The 10,244-nt window shown below is 59.7% G+C and overlaps 1 protein-coding gene, 1 long non-coding RNA gene and 1 pseudogene across 2 annotated transcripts; 2 read left to right on the plus strand and 1 right to left on the minus strand.

The window, feature by feature from the left end:
* The first annotated feature begins 2,343 nt into the window (after positions 1-2,343).
* On the plus strand, positions 2,344-5,774 carry LOC142603633 (C-signal-like; annotated as a pseudogene).
* A 114-nt stretch (positions 5,775-5,888) lies between these two features.
* LOC142603630 (C-signal-like) lies at positions 5,889-8,320 on the minus strand. The gene is made up of 6 exons (XM_075765193.1): positions 7,867-8,320; positions 7,479-7,530; positions 7,050-7,237; positions 6,604-6,762; positions 6,360-6,479; positions 5,889-6,091 (listed from the first exon to the last, which is right to left on the minus strand). The coding sequence occupies exons 1-6, from the start codon at positions 8,011-8,013 to the stop codon at positions 5,978-5,980; spliced, it is 780 nt and encodes a 259-aa protein (XP_075621308.1). The 5' UTR covers positions 8,014-8,320; the 3' UTR covers positions 5,889-5,977.
* Positions 8,321-8,597: 277 nt separating this feature from the next.
* Positions 8,598-9,238, plus strand: LOC142603636 (uncharacterized). Its single transcript, XR_012837532.1, has 2 exons — positions 8,598-8,730; positions 8,772-9,238. It is a non-coding gene; the product is annotated as an uncharacterized LOC142603636 (long non-coding RNA).
* The last annotated feature ends 1,006 nt before the right edge of the window (positions 9,239-10,244 follow it).

Here is a 10,244-nt window from a genome sequence, read left to right on the forward strand (position 1 = left end):
TTGGATGAGGGGTGGCCTTGCTCCTGGCCATGCTGATGGCTGGTCGTCCCCCTCTCCATGCTGGGATCACCCAGGATGGGGCACAGCACTTGAGCCCAGCGGCACCCTTCTCCTGCACGCCGTGGGGAAACCACTCTGCCTCGTCCGCTGGGAACAGCCCTGCACGCTTTCCCCAGCAAAAGCAAAGCCAGCCTGGCCCGGCTCCAGCTGGGGTGGGAGACCTGTCCATGCTGCTGGTGACTTCTAACCTCCTCCGTTGCTGCATCACTTTGTTTCCAGGCCCTGGCAGAATTAGCTGCCTGGCACCCCAGCATCAAACTGGTCCAGCTAGGTATGGAGCAATCTCCCTCCTTGCACCCAACATTGCTTCTAGCCCTCCGCTCGCTTCGGGGACGGGACCGGGGGCAGCTTTGTTGGTCAGCCTGCCTGAACGCTGATGGCCAGGCAGCTCCAGCCCTGCCAGGCGGGGAGGGATGAGCACACATCTGGGCAGGCTTCCCCCTCCAAGCAGAGCTGAAAGCAGTCAAACCAGCTTCGGAAGCCAGCAGAGGTGGGTCGGAACACCTCGGCTGAGTGAGTTTCATGGGAAAGGCATGACCTCTGTTCCCAAAGATGCTAAATACGGTGCCTGAGTTTTGGGCTGGGACACGCAGGTTCGCAAAGTGAAGCAAGGCATGGCACGGCAAGCAAACGTACGGGGTGGTTCCTAAGTGGGAAGGTTGGGTTGGGGTCCGCTTGGAGGTGGCCATGCTTGGCACTTCCTTTGCTGCTGGTAGAAAAGGGGGAAAAGAAATAGGCTAAAAGGATGAATATGGGAAATGTGGCTTTGTGGCTGTATCCCAGGTTGATGCTTAGACTCAGAGGCATGCTCCGGTTCGGGGTGTCCGCAGCCACAGCAGCGCTGGGGAGCAGCAGGAGAAGGTGACGAACGGATCTGGATGGCACAGGGACTTGGGGGAGGCGGACTTTGTCTTGAGGAGGCGGACAGCAATGTCTGAGAGAGCAGGGACTGCTCACAGCCACCTTTTTTTTAAGATGGGTTGGTAAAAAACCCCATCCGAACCCCAAAGAAGCATTTTAGGGAAGCGTTTGCACCAGAATTGCTGTCGCTGCAATAAGTGAGGTAGGAAGCGGTCAGAGCTTCTAAATACTTCTGCGTATTTCCTTAGGGCCAATAATAAGAAAACTGAATCAAGGCGATGCAAAGACCGTATCAGTCTCAACCTGCCTATTTCAAGTAAATTTTAGCTTTTTTTAGCAAAGAAAGCATTCCTGAAGTCAGGCTTTTCTAAAAAGAGGCAGCATATCTCTCTTTTATTATCACATAGATTATTAAATTAGAACGTGTTCTTTGTAATAAAAAATAGCATCTTGAAAATTACCTGCGAGCCCCAACCGGCAGTATGTGACGGGAAGAGCACCGTTTATTTTGCTCACCGCAGCATGGCCAATAAACAATAAATAAACAACCTTCACTAAAACACATACATCCCAAAAACCAGACTAGCAATAAAGTCACAAAATAAACTAAAAAGCTTTAAAAAAATGACAACAAAGTATTTTTAAAAAAAGAGAAGCTGCTCCAGGTTGGTTTGTTCCATCTTAAGGCAAGTTTGGCTTCAAACCAGTAAGAATAATGCACTTTTCAGAAAGGAAAGTTAGAAATCAACTCCAAAACGCTTAAGACCCGTCGCTTCCTCTCATCCTTATCCTCTTATTTCTTCCAAGGAGACAAGAGTTTGTTCCTTCAGCGAATTTGGCTAGCCTAGCACTAGAAATGTGCTGGTCCCACCCACCTGGGCCCCTGGAGCAATGGCTCAGCTAATCCAACCAGAGCAATTAATCATTCAGCCAAGTGGCTGAAAGATCCCTCACACGTGGTGGAGCGATGGAGCCTTGAACTCCGTTCGATCGTTACGCAAAGAGAAGTCACGGAAAAGCGCCCTGCGATACGTCCCGCAGCTGGCCGTGCGCGTCCTCTTGAATCCCAAGGCTCCGTCCCCTCACGCGTATCAGCCCCGCAGCAGATTGTCCCATTAAATTCCCCCCAAAATATTTTCATGACGCCTCTACGAAGGTCTGTGCCGTGCAGGTACAAGTCCTGACCCACTCAAACGCTTCCTTACCGCCATAAAGCCACCGGACTAGTTAAACAAGCCGAGAAAAAGGATTTTTCTGCTGCGCATCGGTGTACGAAATACTCTAAGAAGGGAATCTTCAGCCTTGCAAACCTTTGCTAAGTCGATCTTGTCTAAGCATGAGAACAGAAACACAGCTCAGGGGCCAAAGTGTTGCAAAAGAGAAATCCAGCTCTGCGATCCGCCCCCCCGCACCCAGCGGGCTCATCGGATTCGCACCTGCAAAAAAATACGTGCGGAAATGGCACACTCCCGCATGCCCATCGACATGAATATTTATGGTTCTTAAGGGCTCGGGGGTGTACTTGGGCTATTAAAAGGCAATATATATAAAGTTTAATGTTGGCCTAACCGGCTCGTTTCAGATCCTGAAGGTGTTTAGATGACCCTTTTTAAATAAACACCAGCCACTTCAGTGGGGCGAGCACCCGCTAGGGGATGCATGTCCTAACGAGCAAACCCAAAAGCTGATCATAAACTTCAAAAAAATACCCCTGCTATTGCTTTAGCCAATTAAAAAAAAAAAAATCCTGCAATTAAAGCATAGCAGATTTTCAAAGAGATACCAATATTTACGTGAAGTAAAAGGCACTGGAAATGCTCACCCCTGTTAGCAGAATTTCAGGAGGGTCATTTGTTTTTGAGAGGGGTTCTCAAAAACCCAGAGCATCTGTAAAGATGAGGAAGATTCAGACTTGGAGCCTGCAAACCAATACAGCAGGTTATATCCCAAATCTTTTATTACTTGTACTCACCTCAACTCCTTTATCAGTTCCAAATCCTCATCGGTAACAATGTGAAGCAAAAAAAAAAAAAAAATCTAAAGAAAAAGAAAACAGGAAGGATTTTTGCATACAAACAGCGGCAAAGCTATGGGAAGTTGAGCTGTGGAAGATCAATTTAAGCATAAATTGTTAAAAAAGGCAAAAGTAGCTCTAAATGATCGGTCAGAATGGGTATCGACCAGAAGAGATCTTCACGCAATTCAGCAATGAAATGAGTGTGTCCCCCCTGTGTTAACAGCCCCCCCTAACAGCCCCCATAGCTGCGGTGCGATGTCGAAGGACTCCAAGAGGGTAGCGAGGTGGTTTCCCCAGAGATGGTGGCTCCTTAAAACGTGCCCATCCAACTGCGTTGGCTCCTGGTAGAGATAAAACTGGGAGCCCCCGTGTGCAAGAACCGAGCGTCTCTTGTGCAGTCCTAAATTCCTTGATTACAGGAAGCAAATGCAGCCAAGCTTTTCTGAGCCGTACCCTCCCCAGGACCGACAAGGAGCTGAACCAGGGTTTAATTCAGCTAAGGCTGTGAAACCAAGAGGTGAGGACAAACCGGTGCTCGTTTCGATGTGCTTAACACCCTCACCTGCTAAACCTGGTCCTTTCTGGGTAATGCTGGTTTAAAGAAAACCACAGCACGCTTTCCAGCAGACGCTGCGTGACCCTCCGGAGCTCTCCTCCGCTTTTGCTTTTTGCCCCAGCAGACGCGGTGAACTTGCCCAGCATCCGAGGGGCCGTGCGGGCTGTGGGGTCTCATCTGAAGGACCAAGGCTTGAACCTGCTCATCAACAACGCGGGCGTGAGCTCGCACGCCACGCTGCGCTCCCTGGATTTGCAGGAGATGCTCTGTGCGTTTGCCACCAACGTGGTCGGGCCACTCCAGGTTGCCAAGGTACGTGTGGACCTTTTGGGTTTCTCCTGCCCTCAGCTGGGTGGGTTCTCGCTGTCTCAAACGAGACAGCCTGATGGGGTCAAGACCAGGACCAGGACTCTCCTCTGCCCAGCCGGAGGAGCAGCGAGGCCGAGAGGCAGCCCAGCCCCAGCATCTCCCACGCTTCGCTCCTCCCCAGCTGGAGGTTCTGCCCACCCCGGGGAAGGGAAAGGCTGGATGGAGCCTGGCCCGTCCTTGGGGCGTCCTCCCCATCTCCTGCCCTTCTGCCAGAGGTGTCTGTCCAGCTGCTCGCCTGTGACAAAGACCTCCAGGGCGGTCCTCAAGCTCGGGCTTTGTCATGTATTAACAGAGCGCCGGTGTCTTTGCGCCAGAAATTCCTGCCGCTGCTGGAGAAGGTGGCGAAGGGCTTGGGGAAGGAGGGGCTGAGCTGCAGCAGGGCCGCTGTCATCAACGTCTCCACCTAACTGGGCTCTGTCGGGCTGTGCCTCGGGGTGTCGGAGGGCCCCATGTACCCGTACCGTGCCAGCAAGGTGAGGCACCGGGCGAGGTGCTGGGGATGCTCCGCTGTGTGCGGTGCCCGTGGAGGGGAACCCATGGGGGCACCCGCCTGCCCCAGGCCACCCACCCCCTGCCTGCTTCTCCCGAGACCGAGACCAGCAGCACCAGGGACTGAGCCTTTCAGGTGGGTTGTGCCAATGCTTTACCGTGGGGCAAAGTCCCATTTCCCACCTCCACGGCCGTTTTCTGGCTGGAAAACGTCCCCCCCTCCTGCCCACCCATGCCCCGGGTCACGCTGGCATGGCGGTGCCTCTTCCAGGCTGCCCAGAACATGGTGACGTGGAGCATGGCCGCAGAGCTCCGAGCCGAGGGCGTTTTGTGCGCGGCCATCCAGCCTGGCTGGGTGAAGACCAACGTGGGGACGGAGAAGGCACCGGGCCGGGCAGGGGAGGGGCAGCAGGACCGGGGCCCCCCCGCTGCTCCGTGTGCCGCTGTGCCCCCACCTCTCGGGGAGGGCAGCGGGTGTCGTGTGATGCTGTGGGCTGCCAGGACCATCCCTGGGGCAGAGCGGGCAGGGAGCGGGCAGGGAGCAGGCAGCCAGCTGCAACGTGCCAGGCGTACGGGATAGCCAGCCCTGCGCCCCCCACCCAGAATGGAGAGCAGGGGGGTGGCAATGAGGAAAAACGCCCCCGCGAGCCCCCTGGGTGCTGCTCCCCAGGCCGCGCACCCTCCGGTCTGCCCGTGCCCGGTTGCTTTCTGTGCTGGTTGTGGCCGACGGCAGCAACGCTGGGCCTCAGCCTCTTCTGCAGGCGCCCCTGAGGGTGGAGCGCAGCGTGCGGGGCATCCCGGCCATGCTGCCGGCCCCTTGCAGAGCACCTCCGGCGCCTTCCTCGGCTGGGAAGGGAGCGGCCTGCCCTGCTGACGGACAGACGGACGGACGGACCGACGGCACCTCCTGCTCCCGCTCACCGGCTCGCCCCTCTGCACGGTCACCCCGCTCACCCGCGGCCTGCTCCGGGCTGCCGAGGAGAGGGGAAGGGCACAGGAAGCAGCTTCTCTCCCCCTTCCCATCCCGCAGGCGGCCCTGCAGCCCCCCGGTGCCCCCCACCTCCGTAAACGCCGGGAGCTGATGTCTCCCTGCTCCATCTCTGAACCCCTGGCCTCCACCCCCCAGCCGAGCCTCTCGCCCACTCCCCTTGTGCTCCCCGAGCGCTGTGTGTCCGTCTGTCCCGCCTGCGGCCAAGCATCCCCTGAGGGAGGGGAGGGGAGGGGGCAGCCGGTGCCTGTGGCCCCCAGCCCCTCGGACACCCCAGGCTGGGCGCAGCCCCGGGGGGGTCCCGCAGCCGGGCGGGGGGAAAGCCACATCGTGGGCACTGGGGACGCTTTGCCAGCCCTGCGGATGCCGGAGCTCGCTCTCCTCCCAGGAGGGGGGCTCTGCCCCGGCTCCGGTGCCTCCTGGAGGGGACGTCTCCAGGCAGTGGTCACAGTGCCACGGGCCCCACGGGCCGTCACTCGTGGGGACCCCAGCGACAGCCAGGGGCACTGCTGCAGCCCGGGACAAGGAGCGGGGCCGCAGAGCGGAGCTGGTGGCTCTCGGCAGGGGTTTATTGAGGACACGGGGCAGGAGGGAGCGGCGTCATGGGGCCCCGCTGCCAGCAGGCCGGGCCGGCGCCTCACCAGGGCACGACCTTCCCTTCCCAGTCCAGGAAGGTGCCGGTGTCCTTCTCGGAGAGGGAGGAGAGCACTTTCAGCATCCCTCGCACGCTGGCGTCCACCGTCACGGGGGGCTGCGGGGCAGAGGGGGAGAGGTGGCCAGTGCCCATGGCCTGGCCAAGGGCCACCCCGGAGCCCAGGCCGGGGGAAGGAGCTGCTTGAGGGCGAGGGGAAAGCCAGCTGCCCCGGGCAGAGGGGCTGGGCAGGGAGCTGAGGGGATGGGGGCACCGGGCACCCGGGGCGGGGATGGGGCAGGCAGGGAGGTCGTGGGCTGGGGGTCAGGGCAGCAGCTCCCGCCCGTGGCAAATCCGCGCGGGGCCTCCGCCGTGGCGAAACTCCTACCGTGTGTCCGGCTGAGCCCCCCATGTCGGTTTGCACCCAGCCGGGGTGCAGAGCAACGCAGAGGACGCCGTGCTCCCGGTACCCCAGGGACTGGCACTTGGTCAGCATGTTCAGAGCAGCCTGCGGGGAGACCGGGCAGGGATGGCGGCGGGAGGGGAAGGGCGGCTGCGAGGGGACATGTGCGGACACGGCGGTGGGGACAGGGCAGGGGAATCAAATCTGTCCTGGCACGGTACGGCTGTACCTTGCTGCAGCGGTACGAGACAACTTGCATCAGATCCCAACCAGAGGGAGAAGCGATGGAGCCCCCAGAGCTGGACATGTTGACGATGGCCGCCTTGCTGCAGCTCAGTGCTGAGCCCGGGCTCCCCTGGGCAGCCTTCTTCAGCAGGGGCAGGAACGCCTGCGAGCGGAGGAGGGGAGAGGAGAGGAGATAGGGGTGTGCATGGAGGTAGCACAGCAGAGAGGACCAGCTCCTTACACAACGGGCAACGTTGGGCACCAACACCATGAACATCCTCCCTCCTCTTACCGTGCCACAGCCCACCAGGCTCCAGCCCCTGAGCTCCAGCCCGCAGTTCCATGAACGTCTCGTCAATCCAGAGCCCGTCGGGCACCGGAGCGGAGGCAGGACCCTCTCCCACCAGCCCTTTGCACCCTGGGACAGCCCATCTTGGGTGAGGGTCTCACCTGGCCCAGCAGCAGGGGTGCAACTGTGTTGGTGGTGTAAACCTGGGTCATGTCCTCCAGCGTCTCGGTATCAAGCGAGTTCAACTTGGCAATTCCAGCGTTGTTGATGAGGAGGTTCAGCCCCGAGCCCCCCAGCTGCTCCCCGACTCTGGCTGCAGCCGCCTTGATGCTGGCGGGGTCGGTGACTTCTGCAGAGCCGGCACAGGAGAGGTCAGCGTCCCCGTGGTGCCTCACACCCCACACGGTGCCAGGGGACGGGAGCCCTCCGTGTCCCCCCAGGGATGTGCCCTCGGGGCTGGCACCTGGTGTCCCCACAGGCACCGTCCCGCTGGCATGGCTCCCTCCTGGCACGGGGCTCCCAGGGCGTGCTCAGCGCCCAGGAACGCGCAGGGGAACCGGGGCGAGGGACCCCCAGCTCAGGGCACCTACCGAGTGGGACGATGACCAGGTTGGGGTGCTTGGAGGCCAAATTCTGTAACTCCTGCAAGAGAGGGGACCGCGTGGGCACGGAGAGGCAGGAGGGGCTGCGCAGAGGCTCAGGCTCCGGCTCCCTCCCTGCACCGCCTCCTCATGCCCAGCACCCTGCTCCCGTGGGACCGTGCTCCGTGCCTCCCGCACGCACCACGTGCCACTGTCCCCTCCGCACATCCCGTGCACAGCTGGTCCCACAGCTGTCCCAACACGGCTGCCCTGTGCTGCAGGTGCCTGGCTGCAGCTCCAGCACCTTTGCAAACCCCCTCCCCGCTCCAACCCGCTGCCCTGGCACCGAGCGCTCCCGTCCCCCAGCACACCCCACCGCGTCCCAGCCCAGCCTCACCTGCGCTCGCTGTCCCTTGGGGTCCCGACAAGCCGCAAACACCCACTCAGGTGGGTTCGGCATCCCCAGGAAATGCTGGACGAGCCCCAGGCCGATTCCCCGGTTGGCCCCAGTCACCAGAACGGAGTGGACACGAAGCTCTGCCATGCCTCTCCGTCCACCGCCGCACTGTTCTCACCCTGACTCTGCAAGTACCTTTCTCTGTTCGGTTATCTCGCATTTTCCCGCGAGGGCTTGCATCAGCCCGTGGCTCTAGGAAATCCTCTGCCTGCGTCCCAGTCTCTTGGCTGTGGTCCATACCCACCATCCACCTTTCCCGGCAGCAGCGGAATGACGCAGAGGGAGCCAAGTATCCTGTCCAGGCAGGGAATGCCCTAGGTTGGATCTCTGGAGAGCCGTTCTTTGTACCTTCCCTGCTCCACCAAACCTGAACCGCTCGGTTTTCTGGGCCGGTGCTAGCCAAGTTCCTGCACTGAGATGCCCCCTCCCACCGCCACCCTCCCTCGTGGGACACCGGGCTCTGTCCCTCCCCTCGCCTGAGGTCAGGCAGGCAGGGGTGGACTCGCTGACCCTGTGCAGAGCTATTTGTTGGCCTTAAATTGTGCAAAGTCAGGGGCAGGGATGGAGCAGCCGGGACAGGCGAGTGTCCCTTGGCCACTACAACAGGCTGGAAAACCTAGAAACCCTCTGGAGCTACCCAGAGCAACCCCTTCCTGAGGGTCTGCTCTAACAACAGCTATAGTATTTAAGTTGTAAGTGCGATAGAAGGATAGAATTCAGGTTTTCCCCTGTCGGGTATAACCGTGGCGTGGTCAGGAATCGGAGCTGTGCCCAAGTGCACGCACAGCACACGATGGACATCCAGTCCCAGGGTGGTCCAGGTCCTCCCCGGCTCATTCCCGCAGCGTCGAGGCACCGACCGATGGACTGAATTCCCAGCTGCCTTCCAAAGAAAACCTTCGACTGGTGGATACAGGAGCTTTGGGACAGACCTGAAGATCCCCCAGGAGCTCCTGCTGTGCCTGGAGTCTCCGCGTGCTGATGAACACCCTGCGGGGAGGATCCGGGCGTCCCGCGGCCTCCCCAGCTGGTTCCTGCTGTGGCGTTGACCTGCGCGCAGACAGTTTGTAGTAGCGGAAGATATAGTTAAGAGAGTTAGGAGGTGTTTTGTAGGGAGTTTGAGATAATTAGTAACAACAGATCAGGCAGGTGACCGTGTAGGACTGGGTGTAAGTTTGGGGGAGTCTCACCTGCTACAAGGACCTTTGCAACCGCGCAGTAACCAACCGCCCCATCGAAGTGATTTGATCCTCCGTGCCCGTGCTAGCTTATGCAGAGATCCAAATAAATGAAATTTGTCATAAAAAACAAACGTTGCTGTCTACTCTTCTGCGTAGCACTAATCCGCCTTGTCGTGGCATTTCACCGCACTTGCTCAAGCCTGATGCACTGATGCAGCCGCAGCCTCCGCCCTGGCGATGAAAAGCTGCCGACCAGACCGAGCCACCGCTTACGTGACCTGATTTCAGCCCTGACCAGCACGTGCCTGAGCGTTTCCCAGTTTCCTTGCCGGATTTGAGCAGGTAAGCAGCTTTAACACCTCAAGAGGAGGAAAAATGTGCGCAAGCCTGTTGTGGAAGGATGCTTCTTCCCGTGTGCGACCACCTGGGGAGAACCTGGGGCTGCTTAGAGCTACTGGGGCCAGACCCAATGCGAGAACAAGGTAGCGCTTCAGGGATGGTTTGTCATCACGCGTGAGTCACTGAAGGGGAAGCGGTAAGAGAAAGTCGGCCAAACAACAGGGAAAAGCGCGTGTGTGCCCGGGAAAAGCCTGGAGGAGGGCGGGGAGCCTGGTGCGGATGGGGAGGAGATTGGGGCTGGGGTTGGGGATGTGGATGGGAACGGAGTTGGGGCTGGGATGAGGTTGGGGCTGGGAATGTGGATGGGGGTGAGGTTGGGGCTGGGGATGCAGATGGGAACGGAGTTGGGGCAGGGGTTGGGAACACGGATAGGGGTGAGGTTGGGGCTGGGGAGGAGATTGGGGCTGGGCTTGGGGATGCAGATGGGAATGGAGTTGGGGCTGGGGTTGGGATGAGGTTGGGGCTGGGGTTGGGAACACGGATAGGGGTGAGGTTGGGGCTGGGGAGGAGATTGGGGCTGGGCTTGGGGATGCAGATGGGAATGGAGTTAGGGATGGGGATGACATTAGGGCTGGGAATGCAGATAGGGACGAGGTTGGGGCTGGGGTTGGGGCTGGGGATGCGGACACGGACGAGGTTGGGGCTGGCGCTGGGGCCGCGGATGGGGCCGGGCGGGTGCCCCCAGTCGCTCCGCCCCGGATCCCCGGCAGCCGGGTCCCGTTTCCTCTTCCTGGGTCA

This window comes from Balearica regulorum, chromosome 13 (genome assembly GCF_011004875.1).
Source record: "Balearica regulorum gibbericeps isolate bBalReg1 chromosome 13, bBalReg1.pri, whole genome shotgun sequence".
Classification (NCBI taxonomy): domain Eukaryota; kingdom Metazoa; phylum Chordata; class Aves; order Gruiformes; family Gruidae; genus Balearica; species Balearica regulorum.

Excerpts from the sequence above, each read along its gene's own strand:
- LOC142603630 (XM_075765193.1), bottom strand. The coding sequence starts at position 8,013 with ATGGCAGAGCTTCGTGTCCACTCCGTTCTGGTGACTGGGGCCAACCGG. Across the intron at positions 6,763-7,049 it reads CACCCCTGCTGCTGGGCCAG|GCGTTCCTGCCCCTGCTGAA; the intron begins GTGAGACCCTCA and ends CTCCGCTCGCAG. Across the intron at positions 6,480-6,603 it reads TCTCGTACCGCTGCAGCAAG|GCTGCTCTGAACATGCTGAC; the intron begins GTACAGCCGTAC and ends GTCTCCCCGCAG.